Below are 22,759 nucleotides of genomic sequence, written 5' to 3'. Positions count from 1 at the left end.
TGAAAAACCAAATTGAATCGTGGTGGTGGCCGGTATGAACCGGTATATGTGAATCGGTTCGGTTAAGCAAAACCAACCTATTCTGAAACGAGCAAAAGAGGCAACCCCATGGTATCGGTCCAATTCGATTACAAAACTGGTTAAAATTTGATATATTGGGATTAGAAGAATTAGGTTTAAATTAAAGTTAAAGATACATCACACTACAACTTTGCGAATAACAACTGTATCGCACTGTTTTGGACCATATAAACCGGTAATATACGATCCAGATGAAAAAAAAAAACAAAGGGATTGACAAACGAGTGAAATTACTAACCGGACTACATGATATCATCGGTTCGGAATCGGTACACATATAACCAAATCAAAACCCGGACTGAACCAACGAGATTTTGTATGATATCATTCGGTTTCGTTTCATAATTAAGTTAGCTAATAATGTAATTAAACAAAAAAACAAACCATAATCCTTTCAATGGAAATGAAACCATAACCTTCACGTAATCCAATCGAATAACTTTTTTCCGCACCCCCTCTCAACAGAGATGTTTTGTACACCGGGTTGTCTTTTTATAATTATATGATACCCGGTTTGGATTGATTTGATTTTGTATATATTGAATCGAAATAGCCATCCTATAATTAATAGCGCAAAAATAAAATATTTTTCATGCGTGACATTAGGTGTTAATTTAATTGTAAGTAGAACCATGCTTATAAGAAAACTAGGATGATATTGTCTTGAAGATAAAGAATCTCTATTTGTTTATAATTCTATGTTCCAAGAGTCGGTGGAATTTTGTTTCTAAGTATTAGTGGAGTTGTTGTTCTTACGTACCACAATTACGGATAAGGTATATTTTCAATTCAAGCGATAGGTATTTGATCATTTATTTTACAATTTCATTATAACCATACGGTTCATCATCTTGCGATAGAAATTTCTAGAGAGAGAGAGAAACGAATCTATGGCGAGCCCAAGATTCCATGAAATCACAAAGCAAGCTTCGTTCTTCTTCAAAGACAAGATCATCAAGAGTGCCCGTCTCGCCGTCACAGATGTTACATCCGAAGAGTTGTAAGATTATTTTATCGATCCCTTCATATATATATATATGTATATGTATGCAATAGAATTCTAATATGGTTCTTGATTTTTGGGGTTTAACGTTTTGGATTCATGTTTGAAAGATTGACCGAAGAAGTTACAAGCAGCGACAGCTCGCCACCAGATGCACGGTCCATGTCGATTATTACAAGAGCTTCGTTCGAAGTCGACCAGTTCGAAAGAATCGTCAAGATTCTACGTAAAAGGTTTCTTCCTGCTCTCTCGAATTCGATCAAACGATGAATCTCTTTTGAGAACAAGAGATATACACTAAGCCGGTTTCTCCGAAATAAATTTTCCTAGACTCTCGAAATTCGATAGAAACGATTGGCGAGGGTTCTACAACGCGCTGATCCTCTTGAACCATTTGTTGGTCCATGGACCTATGAGTGTCGCTAAAGAGTTTCAACACGAGAAAGACGTTATCGAAGAGGTGACGGATTTTCAGTGCATCGATGCAAAAGGGTTTGTTTCATTCGATCAATCTTACCTTAGAATCACCCGATCTTATCCGTGTTATCGTCTATTTTACGTAATCTTATGCTTGAAGGATCAATTGTGGGCTTAAAGTTAAAAACTTAAGCGAGAGGGTACGGAAATTACTGGAAGACGACACTCTTCACAAGCAAGAGAGGGAAAGATACCGAAAGCTAACTGTCGGCAAAATTGTTGGGTTCGGAGGCTTGAGCTTCAAGCATTCTTCCTCGGGTTCGTATTCATCTCGAAAAGACTACGAGAGAAGCCATTCGCTCTTCAACGATCGGGAAAATGATAGGCCTTTGGTCTTGGAGCAGGAAAAGAATGCCGGAGACAACAAAGATCATCCGTTCGTTGAGAACGAACTCAAAGATGTTAAACCTTTGCTTTCTTCTCCAACTTGAGATGGGTATGATGTGGTACAATATATATATATATATATATATATATATATTAAGCAAAGAATACTTGTAATTAAACTTATGTTATATAATCTATGATTGGAGAGCTATAATGTTTTTATCAAGACCTAGATATATAATAGGTACATTCACCGTGACCGTAATTTACTTTATGGTGTGAACTAGTACTCGATCGGTCACCTGGTTCCACATGATTTTGGAGATCCAACCGAGGGTATTAGAGAATATCCGGTTTAGTTCGGTTTAGAGAAAGTAATAGAGAATACCCGGTTTAGTACATTCGGTTTAGACTTTGGACGTTAACAACTTCATCACAACGCGTTTCTGCTTTGGGTGAACTTCATATATAGTTGTGTCTTTCGGATCTCAGTTCCAAATTTGTTGCAAAAATAGAAACGTTTGTTATTATATTAAAAAAAAATGAAAAAAAGTCCATAAATAAAACACATCAAGAGATACATAAATTTTAATTTGACAAAAAAAAAATTAATAGGCCCAAAAGAATTTGAAACTGGTCTTAGTCTTGAGATGTGATCAAGAAATCCTTTTAAACCTTTTGTTCATAGTTTTTTATATTATTTTTCCTTACCAAATTGCAAATACCAATGTTTCCATTTCTATATATAAAATCAAGTAAAACTGAATCGAAAAATATTTAGCATTAATTTTAATTTAGCATTAATTTAAATCTCCACCTATAAAACCAAATTAACGCTCTATGTTTTTTTAATCGTATTAATACTGTTTTATATAATAAAATTTTCTGAATCCGTATACCCTAAAAATCATATTTTTATTTGGACAAAGTTATTATTGCCTTATCATGTTCAAATCTTGATATAAAATATATCTTATTTTGATTTAACAAAAACAAATATATATTTATTTTGCATGTTGCATGAAACTCCATATCTGCCAGATCATGAGATTCACGATCCCACATGACCATTCATCAAATTATTTACATGCTTCGTCATTTTATGGATTAAAAAACAAAAACCCTCCTAAACTCCCCATCTATAAAACCCTAGCACCATCTCCATTGTTTCTCACAAAACACAAACTCCGAATTACATTGAGAAAAAAAACAACAACTTCTAGGGTTTCTTGATTATATCACCGATGGCTTCTAAGGCAGCTCTCATCATTCTCTTCAATGTCCTGTTCTTCACTTTGGTGAGTTCCACTTCTGTCCCATGCCCGCCCCCTCCGACCAAGACCCACCACAAGAAATACCCACCCGTACCTACCCACAAGGCCACTTGCCCGAGAGACGCCCTTAAGCTTAAGGTCTGTGCCAATGTGTTGAACCTTGTCAAGGTCTCTCTCCCGCCCCAATCCAACTGCTGTGCCCTTATCAAGGATCTCGTCGATCTTGAAGCCGCCGCCTGTCTCTGCACCGCTCTTAAGGCTAATGTCTTGGGCATTAAGTTGAACGTTCCGGTCTCACTGAGCCTTGTGCTGAACTACTGTGGCAAGAAGGTTCCCACCGGTTTCCAGTGCGCCTAGATTTGATCGAACCGTCCCATATAACTTATCAACTTTGTTCCTTTCGATGTTTCCGAATTCGGGTTTGTTTCCGCGTCTTGAATCGTTCTATCTTGTGGCGTTGTCGTTACTCCGCCGCATTTGGTTTCAAAGAACGATTGTTTCGCATTGTTTATGGCATTTTTTTTAATAAACTATATGGTTCTTATTATGTTGTGATTATCATCACTTATAATGGTTATTAATTAAGTTCTTCAATCCCAATTTAAGAACCTTAAACTTGCAACGCATTCTTATTTTTTCAAAGTTTCAATTAGACCTTACCAATAATCATGTAATTATGTTTACCAAAATTTTTTTTAAAAAAATCATGTAAGTATGAGAAAATTAGGAGACTTACACCAATGATGAGACCTGATCACTAAAGTTTAACGATGACACGTTCATTTTGAATCATTTCACTATACCACTAAGATTAATCTTAATTATTTAAATTTAAATTAATTAATTCTAGATCTGTATAGCGATTTTATGTTTCTAATCTAATAAACCAAATTAATACTTTTTATTTTTTTTTCCAACCTTGACTATAATCTGGACGGGGTCAGACTAGTTTAATGAGGCTCGAACATATCATCATTAAGCTTAAATAAATCCCAACTTTAATGACATTCACGACCAAAATAAGACATGTTCGATCGATTCTATTTTTCAATTGAATCTCCACCGTTTCCAGCTGAACTTATAATTCGATTTCAATATATCTGGATTTTTCTTTTAAAAAAAAGATTTTGTAAAATAATTTTAGAACCTTAGTCGGAAAACATTTTTCTCTGATAATTGAAGTATGAAAGTAACCGTTAAATTAAAATCCAAAATTTTAATACACAGATAAACTTGATATTTCAAAGGATAAAAAGGGAAATTTTATTAATGTTTTAAAAAAATAGGTTACTATTCTTTTGGATTCTCCTTAATGTTTTCTGGTAAAAAAATACCGCTGTGGAAAAAAAATGTTTACAAAAGGTTCTAAAAATCCCCTCTTAATAATTAAGCCTACGTTTATACCAAATTAGAGTTCGAAAAATACTCCAAAATGAAATTACCATGAAGACAAATGTATGACAAGGGGTTTCGAAAATTTCCAAATAAAATTCCCAATTAAATTTATTTGCAAAAAAAATATTATTATGATTGAAATAATGCGATGCAATTATTATGCTAAATTAGTTTGTATTAAAATGAAATTATGACAACTTCAACATGTACTCTCACTCCGAATTATTTAACCAGCAAGCATTCCTCCTGACATCTCCAACGAATATTGTCATTGGTCGCCCCCAGGATTTGGTCTTAATTATGAGCTTAACCATGTTCCAACCTTATTATAAAAATATCTTATTCTGCATTTTGCATGAAACTCCATATCTTGCCAGATCATGAGATCAATGATCTAGTAATAATCCCACATGGCCTTTCATCAAATTATTTACCTTCGTTGTCATTTGATGATTAAAAAAATGACCCTTTTAAGATCTCCTTCTATAAAACCCTAACCCCATCTCCATTGTTTCTCACAACACATACATTCCAAATTACATTGAAAAACAAAACCCCCAAACTTCTAGGGTTTCCTGATTATATCATCAATGGCTTCTAAGGCAGCTCTCATCATTCTCTTCAATGTCCTGTTCTTCACTTTGGTGAGTTCCACTTCCGTCCCATGCCCGCCCCCTCCGACCAAGACCCACCACAAGAAATACCCACCCGTACCTACCCACAAGGCCACTTGCCCGAGAGACGCTCTTAAGCTTAAGGTATGTGCCAATGTGTTGAACCTTGTCAAGGTCTCTCTCCCGCCGCAGTCCAACTGCTGCGCCCTTATCAAGGATCTCGTCGATCTTGAAGCCGCCGCCTGTCTCTGCACCGCTCTTAAGGCTAATGTCTTGGGCATTAAGTTGAACGTTCCGGTCTCACTGAGCCTTGTGTTGAACCACTGCGGCAAGAAGGTTCCCTCCGGTTTCCAATGTGCTTAGATTTGATTGAACAATCATTCTGTTATTCCTTTTGATCGATGTTTGAAATTTGAGCTTGTTTATTTCTTCAACCGTTCTATCTTATTGTGTTGTACTGCGCTATATATTGCCGATTGTTTGAAGAATAAGTTATTTATCGTTGTTAGTTATATCTTGTGAGATCCTTTCTTGATTTACGTTTATGAGGAGATTACCATGTTCTTGATTTATGCATAAAATTTTGAAGATTGAATAATTGATGTTTTAAATATACTCCTTATTCACTTATCAAATCAAATCTATGATCGTTAGAGAAAACATAAAAAGCATATACACCTATAGAAAAACACACATATACATATATATATATATGACACAAGGGTGTTGTTGTAAGAATAGACATAACTATTGGAAAAATGTATGTCTCTTGTCTAAAACACCTACTGGAGCTGTATAAATTAATGCAACATTCCAAAGGACAAATAGGCCGAGAAATCGTGAGATTCTTTGATCGGATTCCCGACCACCGTAGAACTTGAAGTGCGAGATTCAACCTGGATTTACGATATATGATTCAACTGTTACGGGTACGCATCAGTTTGTAATTCTCTTAATAGAGTTATTTTTCCACATGCTGGCTGTAACCATGTCTGACTTTTGTCATGAGTTCATAAATATGTCTATATATCAAATAGCAAGATACGTAGATCTACAGAAGAATATTATAGTGATCAGATTCTTGATGGAACTGCTCGAGTTTCAGATAACATATAATAAATCTTGATACGAATCGCGGACAGATCATTTTTTTGTTCTTTTTGTTACAGGAGAATCATGACATAACCAGTCACATTTCTTTTGTACAAGAAAAAAACTACCAGTAAGGTTTAAAACGTTCCATCGTACCCGAGTCACACAACTTACTTGCTTTTATGGTTCGTCGGGTCCGGTTCCCGGGGAAGGACGGCGACCTATGCCACGGTCGGGGCTAGGAGGTTTCGGAGGATTATCCCTCGGCCTGGCCACAAACTTCAGTTTATCAGAATGAGATCTATGACCCGACCAATCCCGTAAACCGAAGGCTTCAACACCGCGAAGGGCTCGAGGGTTTGTCATGATTAGTAGTCCAGAAACGATCATAAGATAAATAAAGATGAATGAATTTGAAGCCATTTTCCGATACAGAAAACGTGTTCTTGGTGTGAGTTGACAGGCCCTCTAACAAATAAATAAGAAGTAAAACAATGAGAACGCGGTTTGGTCAATGAATGAAGAGAGATATCTCGTTAATTTTCATTTCATGGTGAGGAAGGAAACATAGCTATGTAGTTAAATTTGTAGTTCGCATGCATTTTCTTATTCGTTTTTTCTGTTTACAATGACTTTTTTAAAAATAAAAATAAATTATCCAAGTTACGACGACGCGTTTTGTTTTGTTTTTTTTATTACATCATGTCTGTCTAAATAATTCGGTCCCAATCTAGATTCGAATTTCTATTTTGTGAGGGATATTCGTATGAACTTTCCGGTCACATAACAGATGTAGTTGAGATTGAGATGAACGTTCGATAAATTTTCGGATTATAAAAAAAAAGAAAAAGAAATGACATGTCTTGTTACTAACAAATAACATTTGATTATTTTCAATAATTGTAGTAAAACATCATCTAATTTCCAAATGAAATAGAAACAATGCAAGATGACACATTATATCAAATCTGAAAATGGAAAATATAACAATGAAGTGACATATAATATAAACAAACATTACATTAGGGTCTCCAATGCATTCTTTAGACCGGATCCGGGGTGTTGCCTATAGGAACCTTGCCTTGCGCCGCCACCGGCGGCTGCCAATCGATGGGCTTAGTCTTGCGTGGAACCGTGTTCTTCATGTAAGGAAGGAAAAGGTTGTAATAATACCCCCGGCGCCTGCCAATCGATGGGCTTAGTCTTGCGTGGAACCGTGTTCTTCATGTAAGGAAGGAAAAGGTTGTAATAATAATGATGATGATCACCATCATCATGGTCATGATGAAGCTGGGAAACTTGGCCAAAGTGCAAGTGCATTAATGGAGCCCTCGATGCTGAGGCCATGTGCCATGAAGGATCATTCAATAACAGAATCAATATGACCGATAAGACGACAATGTGAGAGAGAGAAATACTTCTCATTTTCAGTTCGCCTCGATCTTTGTTTTCTTGCAATAATTGTGAGACTGCTCATCTATATGTATATGTGTATATAGTTGTATGTACACAAATGTGTACGTTCGCATATGTGAACTAGAACTGGTAGTTTAATCAGCAGACTTTTTGGACGGAAGATTTCTTGATGCGGTTTGATTTTGTTAATTATATCAGAAAGTTGGCTACTTGACTTGTCATTATGATCTATTAATTAACTTATTAAATGCATTCTATTTTAAATCTTTTTCACAAAATAAGATTTTTTTTTCAACATATAAGATTCAACTAAAACAAGTTGCGAAAATTAATATTTTGGCAATTTTTCAATAAATGTGAACAAGGGGTTTAGGTGGTCAACGAAAGACATCTCCGAATTATAACATAATATTATAAAATTAATCTACAATTTCCTCGTCCTTTTATTATACAGATCTATTTAAAAATAAATAAGCGTTCGAGATCTTTTTCATTGTAAATCGACATGACTAATATGTTGTTTGTAATTAATTAAGTTTTGATGCCTAAGAATTTTTTTTTCAAGATAAAAAGCTATAATTATGCATTTTTTTTTTATGATTTGACATCTCTTATTTTTGGGAACGATGTGATTAACATTTGATAATCCTTTCTTTCGTAAGTGGGAGAGGAGGGGGTATGAGGCAACCGATAAATGCCGTGACGATTTCAATTGGTATGCCGCTGAATCTCTTGAAATATTGTTGTACGTTTCCGGCATTCGGTTCAGATTCAAGAAAGAATGCAGACATATTATATACATGGTTGCTAGCAAAATAAGTAAATGCAAGAGCGCCAGTTAAATGAAACCCGCCAAATGAAGCGGAGAGTTATAGTGTCGTATACACATCTTTTTTTTTGTTCACAGACCCATCGTCCCCGACTTCGCATCTCCCGATCCCCGTGGACTTTGACTCTCTCCCCGTCTCTCCGCTTCTCCATCGTCTTCCTCTTTTCAACGATTCTCGGATACAACAATGGACGAGGCCCTTCTCGATGACATCATCAATCGGCTTCTGGAGATCCGAGGCCGACCCGGCAAGCAAGTTCAGCTGTCGGAGTCCGAGATCCGACAGCTCTGTACTTACTCCAAAGAAACTTTCTTGAAACAGCCCAATTTGTTGGAGCTCGAAGCCCCCATCAAGATTTGCGGTAATTTCACGTCATACCCCATCTCTGATTTTGCTGGAAATCGTTTCTAGTGGTCTGAATTTCTGGAATTTCAACCTATTTTTTGTTCGAAAGTGGAGTTGTTTCTCTGTATTCCTGACCTTTAGAACCTGACTAGGTTTAGATTTCAGCAACAATCAAACGATTTGCGGTAATTTCACGTCATACCCATCTCTGATTTTGCTGGAAATCGTTTCTCTTTTCCGAATTTGGTCTCAACGATGGATCCTTTCATCTTATGTTATGGGTCCTAAACATTTTTCCGTACAGTTGATGTCGAGTAATCGATTCTGGTGGTCTGAATTTCTGGAGTTTCATCCTATTTTTTGTTTGAAACTGGAGTTGTTTCTCTGTATTCCTGACCTTTATAACCTGACTAGGTTTAGATTTCAGCAACAATTAAACGAATTTCGGTGGCAATTCGGGAATTAGGGTTTGTGTCGTTTGGTGGATGATTTTTCATTATCTGATCTCTGCTTGATTGTGTTGCCATTTCAGCCTTTTGAGTTGTTTAGTTGTCGAATCAGTGACCCAAAAGTTTGAAATTTCACTGATGCCAGTACTGTTTAAACAAATCTTACTTGTCAACTTTGTTAGAATCTATAAGTCCGAGTTCTTGAATGATGTTTGGAGGTGATGTTCTCTGGTTCTACAGCAATGGTGTCGGTCCAGCTAAGACCAGAGCTCGTTTGTCAAGTTTGGTTTATTAGATTGTGAATTCAAGTTTGCTTGTTGAGCATTTTGAATATCAAAGATTCTGTTTTTCTGTTTGTATCTTCATTGGCTTTCTTTGGTAAAGCTTCTGTCTTGCAATTCTACAATGGTGATGCTTCAACCGATACTGAGGATCCATAGATTCAGATGTAAAGTTTTTTGTTGGTTCTCTGTTTAATTTCTTCTCGCGGGCAATTTGTTCATCTACCCTCAAGGTAAATTTTCTTCTGGAACTGGCTACCATTCACGACCATAGATTGATCTCAAGGTTTAGAATGAGAGATTGCTGATTGCGGGGTTCGGTACTTTAACCGAGATGAGAGTGGGAATGATGTGTTCTTGAGGAATCGTATGTTCATTCAGTCAAGATTTTAGGTATTGATACTTCTTTTCTACATAGATTTCATGTGAATTCAACCTCTCTGTTCCATGGAAAGAGCATTCCCTGCTTGGATTCTTTTAAGAATTTTAACCATTTTTTCTGAAGTACTATTTCCTAGATTGCTACTTTTTTGTCTCAATGGTGACTTTATTGGGAGATATTATCAATTGTATGCAGTTGCTGTTGAAAAAAGTGTTGTTCTTTGTTGTTGCTGATGCAAAAAATGCAGTAAAATGGATTGAATTGCTTCGGTATCTTCCCGTTTCCGATACTATTTTCTCGGCACATCGAAGCTTTTTATACTTTTTTGTGGATAACAATACACGGATCCGTTGTGGTAACGCGATGTTTTGTACGGTTCAGGTGATATTCATGGTCAGTATTCAGATCTGCTGAGGCTATTTGAATACGGCGGCTTACCACCGGATGCAAGTTACTTGTTCCTTGGAGATTACGTGGACCGAGGCAAGCAAAGCCTCGAGACCATCTGTCTTCTCCTTGCGTACAAAATAAAATACCCCGAGAATTTCTTCCTTTTGCGCGGAAACCACGAGTGCGCTTCTATAAACCGTATATATGGGTTTTACGACGAGTGCAAGAGAAGGTTTAATGTCAGGCTATGGAAAGTATTCACGGATTGTTTCAACTGCTTACCGGTGGCAGCCCTAATCGATGAAAAAATTCTGTGTATGCACGGTGGGCTCTCGCCTGACCTTCAAAATTTGGATCAGATTAGAAACATGCATCGCCCGACCGATGTGCCAGACACGGGTTTGCTGTGCGATCTGCTTTGGTCCGACCCGAGTAAAGATATTCAAGGATGGGGGATGAATGATAGGGGAGTTTCCTACACATTTGGAGCCGATAAAGTTGCCGAGTTTCTCGAGAAGCACGACTTGGATCTCATCTGCCGTGCACATCAGGTATGATATACTGTCTTAGGGCCCGACCAGTTGTCACGCAATCGCCTGCAAACATTGCATTTGCGACTTCTGACGGTTGCAAGCGATTGAAAAATTAATTGGTTTAATCGGCAACAAAAAATGAGAAATATAATTGCAGATCTCCACCTGCGTAGCGATTTGTGGTGTTTTACTAAAAAGACTAAAATACCCACACTGTTAAACAATTGTATAATGTCCCGTGTATTTTTTTGGACACCAAATCGCAATCGCAATCAACTATAATTAATCAACCATATAACCGGTCCAATCCTTAGTATGGGCGTTTAGATTGTTGCAGCTACATCACAATCTTACGTGTGTGACCTGAAATCACCGCTCTAAAATACATGAACACATTCATCTCTCAATCAGTGCATGATTCTTTGGTATCAGCTTTCATTATTTCATTTCGATATTTTGTCGCTGCAGGTTGTGGAGGACGGGTATGAGTTCTTCGCAAACCGACAACTTGTGACGATATTCTCCGCGCCTAACTACTGCGGAGAGTTTGACAATGCAGGCGCTATAATGAGCATCGACGACACCCTTATGTGTTCATTCCAAATCTTGAAGCCCGCCAATAAGAAACCCGAGTTCGGATTCGGGACCAAAGGCAGTAACCCATCAATGGGTCTTAACAACGTCTTTGGAAGCTCAGCCACTGTAAAACCAGGCGGTTCGCCCGCTGGTATCAAGGTTAGTAAAAGGGAACTGTTTTCCAAAGAACAGTTTTGTTCATGGGCATGCCGAAAGTTGTGATTTTTTCCGTTAAATGTTCTCGTATCTCGATTGATTTCAACGGGAAAAAGCCATATAAATAGCAAAGATTGAGTCTTTTCAATGCATAATGTTTTGCACTCTTTATTTCCATATCCTCTCCTTGCATCTAGTGTGAAAGCCGAACTTATTTCAGGGTTTAGGGGTTAGAGTTGAGGGACGATTTACTGAGCCAAGTGCCGGTTTTTATTCTCGGGATTGTACTACACTGATGATTCAGTTCACAGCTGACCCTTTTCTTCGCCCGGCCCGTTAATGCTTGCCCCGGGATTGTTTCAAAGAATTCCGCAATGAATCTAACCGACAGGTTCACGTTTTCTCTTGCAGCCGTTCCTTGGAGCAAAGGGATGAAATTTAAGAGAGAGACTCCACAGTCCACAGTCGCCATTGAAGACAAAGCCGAGGTTTTTTTTTTTCCTTCACTGATTAGTACAGATAATCTTTGTATATGTGTATGTATTTGCCTGTTTTCAGAAACCGTAGAAATGGATATAACGAAAAGAGTTGGTATTGTCTTCTTCCAAAAAAAAAAAGTGAGAATCTTCAGTAAGAGAAACAGCGAGTCTCAACTCGAAGTCGTCTCCCTTCCTCCTCCTTCGGAGATGAACCTGGTAAGTATGGTTTTACTCTTCGCTAATATATTTGGACTGAACTAAATGGAACCCAAATAACTATATTTAAATCGAGTACCAAATTGATTGAAAAAAAATGAAAATTAAATTTGCTTACAAAATGAATATATTTTTTTTAATAAACTTCGAATAGAGAATGATTCAAAATAAGTTGGACAGTTTGGAATAAATATATAGATAATGGTATTAATTCCTAAAATTGAACAGTGTAGAACATCCATTGAAAATTGAACAGCGAACAATGTAGGAGGATTAGTACTTCGAAATCCGCATTTTAAATATCTTGGTTCAATTCTTTAAAGGGATGGAGGTTGTAACGAAGATGTTAGTCATAAGATAAAAACAGGATGGATGAAATGGAGGCAAGCCCCACGAGGGTCTTTTGCGATCGTAAAGTTCCCATACAGTTGAAAAGAAAATTCTACCGTACAGCCATTACACCGGCATTGATGTATGGTAGTGAGTGTTGGCCGGCAAAAAGACAACATGTGTCCAAAATGTGTGTGGTCGAGATGAGGATGTTGCGATGGATACGCGGACATACACGGATGGATAGGATCCGGAACGAGAGTATTAGAGAGAAATTAGGAGTCGTAACCATAGAAGAAAAATTACGGGAATGGCGTTTAAGATGGTTTGAACATGTAAAACGTAGACCGTTCGACATTCCGGTTAGAAAAGTAGAGAGTATAAAGATAGAAGTGAAGAAACGAGTAAGGGATAGGCTAGACTTACTTGGGAATGAATCATTAGGAACGATTTGGATCTGTTGTGAATCTCGGAGGATATGACACAAAATCGAAATGAGTGAAAAAGAAGAATTCATGTGGTCGACCACAAATAAATTTGGAATTAAAGTGATGTTGATGTTGATGTTGAATAGTTGCTATATGTTTCTGAAATAATATATACTAAAATGGAAACTGTATATCTGAAATCAAAGCATACAAAAGTTAAAAAAAATTCACAAAAGGAAATTGTTTTTCATGAAAAAAAAAAAAAGAAGAAGAAAAGAGATGTCGTGACGTGTCTATTCGGATGCTTAGGCCATTCCATCTAAGAGTTCAAAAGACCACTTCTCCTCCGATGCATACATTTCAACTAAAATCTCGAAATTTCGCTTTTCTCTGAACCACAAGATTAAAAAAAATTAAGGGAATATACCATTATATAAAATTAATAAATTTTTGTGTTAGTTTTCTGTTTTTATCATATTATCGATACCTGATAATCATTTTTTTCTTCATAATATTTGATTAATAATTCCTAAAAATAATAATAATATTCTTTAATAGCACATAGAAAAATCATAAATTCAAATACAAAGTTAATACTTTCATGATTGGCACATAAAAAATCATAAATTCAAAAACAATATTTTTATTAAAAATAAATTGTAAGAGAAAAATGATTAAAAGGATTAAAAAAATTGGGTTAAGCTAATATCAATACTATTTAGAATAATATATATTCGAGAATAAATTTATTTTAAATGACATAACTCGTACAACTTAAAATTCAAGGCAAACTTAAAAAATACACAACTTGATCTATAACTTTTTACTTGGACAAAATATTTCAAAAAACTTTCTTATTTTTATTTTTATTTTTGTGTTTAGTTAAAAATCGATATCAATTAGGTTTTTTGTCCAAAGTCTTTCTCTTGTTAATTTTTTCGTTCAAATAAAATATCAACTTCTTCCCATTAATTTTTGTTTTTTTTTTCCTTTATTGTTTTGTGATGTATTATCATATTATATGTAGAGGCTGATATCCCAAGAAAAGTAAGATAGCTTATCAACCACCACGTATAATTCCTTTTGTACGGTCCATTGACTTTTTATTCCAAGTCGCCGACAGAACACCGTCTTTGTGGGTCCCACATAAGCTCTGCGTCTTGCGAGACAAGTCAGATACGGTGATTCTTATTATTTTTGTCAAAAGATCCTTATTTTTTTAGTGGAATATTTAATTTTAATTTATTCTCGTTTTTTGTGCTTTTAGGTATTCTTTGGCATCAAATAGAATATTTAAATAAAAAATAAAAGGAGACCAGAAGTTAAATACATCAGTAATTTAGAAGTATCGTTGTAGTTAAAGACTTTTTTTTTATTACATGTGAATTATCTATTCGGATCTTAGATCGAGAAGACATAGACGGAACTCAAGCAGGATGGTTACAAGCTATATATATCTAACATAGTTTAAATCAAATTCTAGATAACTTTTTATATAAAAAATTTATTTAATTGTTTGAAAATAATTGTTTGTTTCGATGGGAAAAAAATGTTGCCGTTTCACACAAAAAAATGTTTTGCCCCTTTCCCATGCTCAAATGATGTAACGTGGTTTACTGATTTTCCTTCTTGATTCTTTTGGTTTAACTATCTTTTTCTAAACCCATTTTCTTGAAATTTTTTTTTTAATTTTATAATCAGAGTTGAATGACTTAGTCTATGTTTGGCGGCTTTTGCCGAACTTAAATAAGTTAATTATAAAAAATTCTTAGTTTATGGGTTATGATTATAGAGTGAAATTAAAATAAATAATAAGTTTTTTTAATTTGATAAAAATTATACTGGATAATAATAATAATTATTATTATTATATAAAAATTCTAATATTACAGACTCTATAATTATTTACAGAGTTTTACAAAATATAACAAATTCGGCCGACATTATTCAAAAGTTGATTAATCAAATCAATAATAAAATTGAAAAGACATCAAACAGCAACGAGTTTTTGGTCAATCACTAAACCAAACTCATGTTTCATACTTTATTCACACGGATTCTGTGTTGGCGAATGCTATTCTATAAGCCAAATTTCTTATTTTTTATTTCGGAACCATATAATCTAATTGGTTTCGAAATAAAAATATACATAAACAATAAAGTACATATATAAGTCAATTAAAAATTATTCTTGGAACACTAGCTAACATGCACATGGGAGGCGGTGTTGGAAATAGTTCTTATAAGTTGTGACGCTTTAAATGTAACTTTGCTTATTACGTTGACCAGAATATGAATTTCCCTTCCCATGTGGCTTAGCTTTACGAAAAGACAAAACAAGACCTGATTGGTCTGAATCATTTCTGTTTTTTTTAAAAAAAATTATGATAGATTTTTGCAGGATATACAATACTTTTCAATATAAATTCGATTTATACTAAATATCAATTTCCTAAAACTCTTTTGTTTTTACGTGTCTATGAAAATCTAGTCTAATATGTTTTTACTTTATATTTTACTTGAATGTTGCTATTTATTGTTCACATTCTGGAATATTTTTATTTAAGAAATTGGAATAATCGTCTTGGTTTCTCTACGGGAGAAATGTATTAGCTAAACAAATAAAAGTCTTATTCAAGAGTCTTGTATTGTATTCGAGCTCACATAGAACTAAAATCTTATTTTTTTACATTCTATATATTTTAATATATTAAGTCGAACTATAATCACTCTTTGATAAGTTAAATGTTAGAATCAAAACACCTTTTTTTCTGTTATGTTATGAATAACGAGATTTAGGGTAACATGATTCGAAGTTTTCCATGCACGTGTGTTTAATATGTTTTTAATTTAGTTTTGGTCTTCAGTATTTTTTTTAATAATCCGAAAGTTTAACCAAATTTTGATTCAATTATATTTTTTAGAAAATCGAAAAAAATTATATAAATATTCTACCTCCAAATGAAAACTCGAATTTGGATTGGAGAATAGTTTTACTCTCTTTTTTATGATTTGAGCTACTCAATCTTAGGTTAGTGTTCAATATTATATTTTTTTTCATAAGATATCCTTTAGATTCTTGAAAATATATATCGGCAGCATTCAATTATTTCATTTTAAAATCCATAAGGATATCTTATGAAAAATATAATACAGAAGAAAAAAAACAAAAATACAAACTCCCTCGGATCACATGGGTGGGCCCTTTCTGTGTCTCACCTTTTGGATGTTGAAGAACATTTGTTTTGTTTCGAGATATTCTTATTTCATATGATCCCGAAATTGTAAAATAATAAAATTGGAGCAGACATAAGATTCCGTTTCGCTCTTAGCGTTAATTATTTTAAAATTATATTTGTTCAATATAGGTTATGTTTATTTTTTATTTGGATTTAGTTTAAACATCTGCAAAAAAAAATATGTTCATAAAAAATAAATATTCAGTTTTTAAATTAAATTAAATTTAAATATCAGTTAGGACAAAAATTATGAAATTATTTAGATTGTTTTCTACCCGAAATTTGTATAAAATTTGCATTTCTCATTTTAAAAGATTAATTGAAGGAAATTAAGGATATGTTTTCTAAAAAAAATATTTTATTCTTGAAAAAGAAAAAGAAATAAAGAGTAGTACAACAAAGATCTTTGCTTTCTCTATTCTTTTTACTCACCCAAAAAAGGAGCAAAAAAAACAACCGAACTAATAAAAGGCGGAGAAAGACCGGAATCCTCTGTTCTACGGCCTATATTAACCTTACGTACACCCTCAACCCAACAAAAAAAAAAGGGAAAAAACTAAAGAAGCCGCTTTCTCCAGCAGAGTCTTCGTCTTCTTCCATAAACTCTTCTCTTCTCTTCCTTTTTTCATTTTTTTTTTCTCTCGATAAGCTATTTACATAGCAAGACGAAAAGATAACTTATCGAGACGAGACTTTATTTATTTATTTATTTATTTCTCTTTTTTTTTTTAAATAACCTGTCTTAGGATTAGATGAAGTTTTCCTCTACTTCCGCTGCTCCTGCGTTTACAATCCATGGATGCCCTGCCACAATCACAGGATTTTGTATGTTACTAACCCATGAAAATCAAAATATTCAGCAAAAAGGAACATAACAGCGTAACATAGTTTCAGATTCATCAGAAAAATATTCAAATGGGGATCCATGAGAAGGGCACTGTTTTGAATTTTCAGTTCCAACAGTGGAGAGGAACTTGCAATGAACGCAGATGGATTAGGGTTTCACTTTCTTTTTAGGGTTTCGAAGAAAGGGAACAAACATGGGTATAGATGGGAAATAATTCCCCCTATTCTGAATATTTCAGACAATTTCAACAAGAAAACAGTGCACAAGATCCAGATCTGGGAAATTAGGGGAAAAAATCCACGCAGAATCCAAAAAAGATTGCGACTTTGCACCGAATACTGAAACCCGGATGAGAAAATTTCATCAAAAACCCAATCGAGAAAATTCAGGCAAACCCCGGATGAGAAGTTTCCAGACGAGAAATCATAGAGAAGAAACTTACTCAGTGCTTGTTCTGCTGAAAATCTCCGAGAAACATCTCTGCAGATCATCTTCCTCAACAAATCCTTCGCCGCAGAGGAAACTCCCAGGAAAATCTTTGGAGGAAAACGGAGACTCCGGCGGATCACGGCCTCGAAGATCTCCTCCGCCGTCTCTCCGTAGAATGGAGGAGTTCCGGCGAGCATAGTGTAGAGAACGACGCCGACGCTCCAAACGTCGACTTTCTCGGCGTACGGAGTCGCCCTCAAAACCTCCGGCGCCACGTAATACGGCGTGCCCACGACGCCTACGGTGGTCTCGTCCTCACCCAACCAAATCCCAGACCCAAAATCGCAGATCTTGACGGCGTTCTTTCGCAGATCGACCAGAATATTCTCCGGCTTGATGTCCCTGTGAACGACGCCGTGCCGGTGACAATGCGACACGGCGGAGAGGATCTGCTTCGCGTACGACGCCGTTTGGGCCTCGGAGAAAGTGCCAGAGGAGACCAAGCGATCGTAGACGGTAACCGTCGGGTCGACGAGCTCCATGACAATGGAGACGGAATCGATGGTGTCGATGAATTCGTGGATTTTAACGATATTTGGGTGCGGAGGTAACAGGGCCATGAGCTTGGGCTCGCTGTCTATGCAAGCGCGGTCAAGCGCGTCGTCGGAGAGTGATGCCTTGTGGATGGTCTTGCAGGCGAAGAACTCTCCGGTCAACGGCGCGTACACGCGCGTGACAGTGCCGAAGCGCCCACGACCGACTTCTTCGCAGGTCTGGTACTTGTCGCTGAGTGCTTGGGCGCAGGTCATGTCTTATGTTTTTCTTTGGTGTGTGTTAAGGAACTGAAGAAGTTGGTGGTGTGGGGATTCTTATAGAGAACAAAAATTTATGGGAATCCAAATAGGCGAAGGATAAGGAGATAATATATCGGAATATTCGGTTTGGTGCTATCAGGTTTCCAAAGATTTGGTAGGTTTTTTTTTTATCTGTTATGGTTTTTCTTAATCTGTATTCAATATTTAATTTAATTTTGATACGTTGTCACATGAATATTTTGCATACTTCCGAATATTTTTTTATGTAAAAAAATCATGAATTTACTACTTTATCGTTATTTTTTTATTTTTATCTACAGTAAATGTTTTCCTATTTCGATATTTACACACAGTAATTCGAATTAAATATCAGGCGTATAAATAAAAGTTAAATAAAAGTATGATATACGTACAACGGTAATTTAATTTAGTTTTAATTTATTTTTTTAATAATTCTATATAACTAATAGTAATATTTATTTTGTAAGAAGATGTCATAAATTGTAGAGCCATTTTCCGTTATACGATTTCACTTGTTAAAAGAGGACCATTGGTATGTAAGACATCGGTTATGCAGCTAACAATTTTTTTTTAACATTGCAGTAATATTATAAGCAGAGTCTGCTATCCCAAGAAATCCAGATAGCTTATCACAACGCTACATATATTTCCGTTCGTACGGTCCACTGACATCCTTGTGGGTCCCACACGGGATCTAGATATAAAATTCTGCATTTACTTCTCCTCGCAACTTCCCCAAGTTTCGCAGTGTTACAAGACAAGTCGTATACGATTATTCTTCTGTTTTTTTTAGTGGAGTATTAACTTTTATTTATTATCGTGAAATTTGAGATAGTTTTGAGCTTTTTAGTATGATTCTTTTGGTTTTTACATAGAAGATTAAAATATAAAGAAATAAAATAATGTGACCAAACGTTCAAATTAATACATTAGTAATTTAGAAGTACTTTTGTAGTTAATGAGATTAATCAGATGCATATGAATTTATATATATTCAAATCTTAGACACCGAGACGTAGACGAAATTTAAAGTAGAATATTGAGTTGTATTGTTCCTTTTGTTTTTAATCAAGTCACATATATAAGTCAAATTATTATATTCTCTTTAATATAGAACTATTTGTTATTGTTTGATATAAAATTATGTTTGCCTTAATCGGAAAAAACATTTTCGTGAAACTATTTTTTTTATTTTAATCAAACTTGAATGAATTGGCTAGTTTTTGCCTAATTTCCTAAATGAATCAACTATAAAATAATCTTCATTTTTATCATTTATAATGGACCAATTAAATAAATAATTTAGTTTTAAAATAAAATTCCTATATAATAAAAAAATCAAGTATACAAGTAATACAATATGAAATTTTAGTATTATATAATCTAGACATAATTCCGAGTAATCCCACACAAATTTTACAAACTATAACAAAATCTCCCAACTCTGTTCAAAGTTGATTAATCAAATTAATAATTGTATGAGACATCAAGAGAAGAGAGTGTTTGGTCAACTTCTAAACCAAACTCATGTTTCATGTTTTATATACACGGAATTTGTGTTGGCAAATTCTAGTCTATAAGCTATTTTTTTTTTGTTTTCTCAAAATTATCTAGTGCATTTTATAGTTCTTATTTTATTTGCTGCTAAATAACGTATTATATAGTTTAATTTTGTCTTCAAATACAAAATATACATAAACAAGAAAGTTTATATATATAAGTAAATTAAAGTTCTTATGATGGAATCTATTATTCTTGGAACTCACGCTCGCATGTGGATGAACATTACAATGAAGTCAAAGACAATTAAAAATAAATTATATTATTTCAATTATCTTGATACAAAAAAATCGATGGTTCAAAATATCATCTGCGTTAATTCACTACAAAAAGTTTTCAAAAGTTATTTATCGATATACAATTAATTCTTCTTAGTAGAATTACAAATTTTACATTTTTAAAAAGTTTTCTGTAAATTCATTATTAGTAGAGGGATTGTTTGAATTTATTGAATATGATTGAAAGTGGTAGTATATTTTATCTTGTATTTTCTTTTTGGAAATATAAAAAATAATATTTTTTATATTTGAGAAAATGATATTCATATTTTGTCCATGGTGATACATGTGAAAAGTACTTAATTACTGCTTATTAAGTAGTCTACTTGTTCATTTAAGATGAAAGAAAAATGTGACCATCAATAGTAAAGTATAAATGGTATTTTCCGGGGGAGAGATCCACAAATTAAAATTTTTTTTTCTACAAATCCGGTCAAAAAAGATAGATTAAAAGTTTAACATCTTTTTTCAATTAATTTTTTTTTAAATAAAAATTTTAAATAAAAACTCAGATAGTGTCCATATATAAAATTGCTGTTAGTCCATTTAGAGTACCATTTAATGAAATTATTTTGTATTTTTTAAGTTATTAGTCGGGGTAAAAGTTCTGAATTTCTTTAGACGGTTTTCCTCCTGAATGTATATTGAAATTTGAGTGTAATAATTTAAATTTTAAAAGAGTAATTGTAGGCAAGTTAATGAAAATAAGGATTATATTTTTACAAAACTTAAAATATATTATTTATGAACAGTATGCAATAAAATAAAGAGTTGTAACAACTAGAAAATAAGGGTTCTATTTTTACGAAAAAAATAAATATATTATTTATAAAATAAAATAAAGAGTTGTAACAACTAAAAAATAAAGATTATATTTTTACAAAAATTAAAATATATTATTTATAAAGACTATACAATAAAATAAAGAGAGAAATAAGAATTATATTTTTACAAAAAAAATTAAAATATATTATTTAAAAATGAAATAAAGAGTTGTAACAACTAGAAAATAAAGATTATATTTTTACAAAAAATTAAAATATATTATTTATGAACATAAAGAGTTGTAACAACTAGTACTTTGTTTTCTCTCTTTCTATTACTCACCCAAAAAAGGAGTAAAAAAAAGGAAACCCATAAAAGGTGGGGAAAGACCCGAATCCTCTGTTCTACGGCCTACTTCAACTCAGAAGAAAAGAAATCCCCGAGCCAAAGCTCCCGTGAACTTCCGGATTAGACGAAGGTTTGCTCTATTTCCGCTGCTCCTGCATTTACAATCCACGGATGCCCTGCCAAAATCACAGAACATTTCATATATTACAAACCCATAAAAATCAAAATATTCGGCAAAAAGGAACATAACAACATATTATAGTTTCAGATTCATCAGAAAAAAAAAATACAATGGGGATTATGAGGTTTTGACTCTTCAGATCCAACAGTGGAGAGGAACTTGCAATGAACGCATGCAGATTTTGGGTCGAAGAAAGGAAACAAACATGGATACAGATGGGAAATAATCTCGCGTATTCTGAATGTTTCAGACAGATCTGGGATATTAGGAAAACAATTTCAACGCAGAATCCAAAAAAGATTCTGACTTTGCACCGAATACTGAAACCCGAACGAGAAAATTCAGGCAAACCCCGGATGAGAAGTTTCCAGACGAGAAATCATAGAGAAGAAACTTACTCAGTGCTTGTTCTGCTGAAAATCTCCGAGAAACATCTCTGCAGATCGTCTTCCTCAAAAAATCCTTTGCCGCAGAGGAAACTCCCCGGAAAATCTTCGGAGGAAACCGGAGACTCCGGCGGATCACAGCCTCGAAGATCTCCTCCGCCGTCTCTCCGTAGAATGGAGGAGTTCCGGAGAGCATAGTGTAGAGAACGACGCCGACGCTCCAAACGTCGATTTTCTCGGCGTACGGAGTCGCCCTCAAAACCTCCGGCGCCACGTAATACGGCGTGCCCACGACGCCTACGGTGGTCTCGCCCTCACCCAACCAAATCCCAGACCCAAAATCGCAGATCTTGACGGCGTCCTTTCGCAGATCGACCAGAATATTCTCCGGCTTGATGTCCCTGTGAACGACGCCGTGCCGGTGACAATGCGACACGGCGGAGAGAATCTGCTTCGCGTACGACGCCGTTTGGGCCTCGGAGAAAGTGCCAGAGGAGACCAAGCGATCGTAGACGGTGACCGTCGGATCGACGAGCTCCATGACAATGGAGAGGGAATCGATGGTGTCGATGAATTCGTGGATCTTAACGATGTTTGGGTGCGGAGGTAACAGAGCCATGAGCTTGGGCTCGCTGTCTATGCACGCGCGGTCAAGCGCGTCGTCGGAGAGTGATGCCTTGTGGATGGTCTTGCAGGCGAAGAACTCTCCGGTCGACGGCGCGTACACGCGCGTGACAGTGCCGAAGCGCCCACGACCGACTTCTTCGCAGGTCTGATACTTGTCGCTGAGTGATTGGGCGCAGGTCATGTCTTATG

General features: G+C 35.1%; 5 protein-coding genes across 5 annotated transcripts; 3 read left to right on the top strand and 2 right to left on the bottom strand.

The window, feature by feature from the left end:
• The first annotated feature begins 829 nt into the window (after nucleotides 1–829).
• Nucleotides 830–2,096, top strand: LOC104823769 (epsin-3). The gene is made up of 5 exons (XM_010555480.2): nucleotides 830–857; nucleotides 942–1,081; nucleotides 1,195–1,317; nucleotides 1,415–1,576; nucleotides 1,662–2,096. Exons 2-5 carry the CDS (start codon nucleotides 972–974, stop codon nucleotides 1,990–1,992), a joined length of 726 nt encoding a protein of 241 aa, XP_010553782.1. The 5' UTR covers nucleotides 830–857; nucleotides 942–971; the 3' UTR covers nucleotides 1,993–2,096.
• A 995-nt stretch (nucleotides 2,097–3,091) lies between these two features.
• Nucleotides 3,092–5,743, top strand: LOC104823767 (14 kDa proline-rich protein DC2.15-like). Its single transcript, XM_010555479.1, has 2 exons — nucleotides 3,092–3,144; nucleotides 5,160–5,743. The coding sequence occupies exons 1-2, from the start codon at nucleotides 3,133–3,135 to the stop codon at nucleotides 5,532–5,534; spliced, it is 387 nt and encodes a 128-aa protein (XP_010553781.1). The 5' UTR covers nucleotides 3,092–3,132; the 3' UTR covers nucleotides 5,535–5,743.
• A 2,797-nt stretch (nucleotides 5,744–8,540) lies between these two features.
• LOC104823766 (serine/threonine-protein phosphatase PP1-like) lies at nucleotides 8,541–12,217 on the top strand. Its single transcript, XM_010555478.1, has 4 exons — nucleotides 8,541–8,870; nucleotides 10,348–10,907; nucleotides 11,358–11,624; nucleotides 12,033–12,217. The coding sequence occupies exons 1-4, from the start codon at nucleotides 8,696–8,698 to the stop codon at nucleotides 12,054–12,056; spliced, it is 1,026 nt and encodes a 341-aa protein (XP_010553780.1). The 5' UTR covers nucleotides 8,541–8,695; the 3' UTR covers nucleotides 12,057–12,217.
• Nucleotides 12,218–16,660: 4,443 nt separating this feature from the next.
• Nucleotides 16,661–18,458, bottom strand: LOC104823765 (phosphoenolpyruvate carboxylase kinase 1-like). Its single transcript, XM_010555477.1, has 2 exons — nucleotides 17,603–18,458; nucleotides 16,661–17,117 (listed from the first exon to the last, which is right to left on the bottom strand). The coding sequence occupies exons 1-2, from the start codon at nucleotides 18,396–18,398 to the stop codon at nucleotides 17,062–17,064; spliced, it is 852 nt and encodes a 283-aa protein (XP_010553779.1). The 5' UTR covers nucleotides 18,399–18,458; the 3' UTR covers nucleotides 16,661–17,061.
• Nucleotides 18,459–21,332: 2,874 nt separating this feature from the next.
• Nucleotides 21,333–22,759, bottom strand: LOC104823764 (phosphoenolpyruvate carboxylase kinase 1-like). The gene is made up of 2 exons (XM_010555476.1): nucleotides 21,956–22,759; nucleotides 21,333–21,552 (listed from the first exon to the last, which is right to left on the bottom strand). Exons 1-2 carry the CDS (start codon nucleotides 22,749–22,751, stop codon nucleotides 21,497–21,499), a joined length of 852 nt encoding a protein of 283 aa, XP_010553778.1. The 5' UTR covers nucleotides 22,752–22,759; the 3' UTR covers nucleotides 21,333–21,496.

This window comes from Tarenaya hassleriana, unplaced genomic scaffold (genome assembly GCF_000463585.1).
Source record: "Tarenaya hassleriana unplaced genomic scaffold, ASM46358v1 Cleome4, whole genome shotgun sequence".
Taxonomy (NCBI): domain Eukaryota; kingdom Viridiplantae; phylum Streptophyta; class Magnoliopsida; order Brassicales; family Cleomaceae; genus Tarenaya; species Tarenaya hassleriana.
The sequence above is the reverse complement of the archived record's forward strand: the minus strand, read 5'-3'. Positions and strand labels throughout refer to the sequence as shown.

What these genes read in the sequence shown, in the direction of transcription:
- LOC104823769 (XM_010555480.2), top strand. Translation starts at nt 972, where the DNA reads ATGGCGAGCCCAAGATTCCATGAAATCACAAAGCAAGCTTCGTTCTTC. An exon ending in GATGTTACATCCGAAGAGTT is followed by an intron (nt 1,082 to 1,194) that starts GTAAGATTATTT and finishes CATGTTTGAAAG; the next exon opens with ATTGACCGAAGAAGTTACAA. An exon ending in CAGTGCATCGATGCAAAAGG is followed by an intron (nt 1,577 to 1,661) that starts GTTTGTTTCATT and finishes TTATGCTTGAAG; the next exon opens with GATCAATTGTGGGCTTAAAG.
- LOC104823764 (XM_010555476.1), bottom strand. Translation starts at nt 22,751, where the DNA reads ATGACCTGCGCCCAATCACTCAGCGACAAGTATCAGACCTGCGAAGAA. An exon ending in TTCAGCAGAACAAGCACTGA is followed by an intron (nt 21,553 to 21,955) that starts GTAAGTTTCTTC and finishes TGATTTTGGCAG; the next exon opens with GGCATCCGTGGATTGTAAAT.
- LOC104823766 (XM_010555478.1), top strand. Translation starts at nt 8,696, where the DNA reads ATGGACGAGGCCCTTCTCGATGACATCATCAATCGGCTTCTGGAGATC. An exon ending in AGCCCCCATCAAGATTTGCG is followed by an intron (nt 8,871 to 10,347) that starts GTAATTTCACGT and finishes TGTACGGTTCAG; the next exon opens with GTGATATTCATGGTCAGTAT. An exon ending in TCATCTGCCGTGCACATCAG is followed by an intron (nt 10,908 to 11,357) that starts GTATGATATACT and finishes TTGTCGCTGCAG; the next exon opens with GTTGTGGAGGACGGGTATGA.
- LOC104823765 (XM_010555477.1), bottom strand. Translation starts at nt 18,398, where the DNA reads ATGACCTGCGCCCAAGCACTCAGCGACAAGTACCAGACCTGCGAAGAA. An exon ending in TTCAGCAGAACAAGCACTGA is followed by an intron (nt 17,118 to 17,602) that starts GTAAGTTTCTTC and finishes TGATTGTGGCAG; the next exon opens with GGCATCCATGGATTGTAAAC.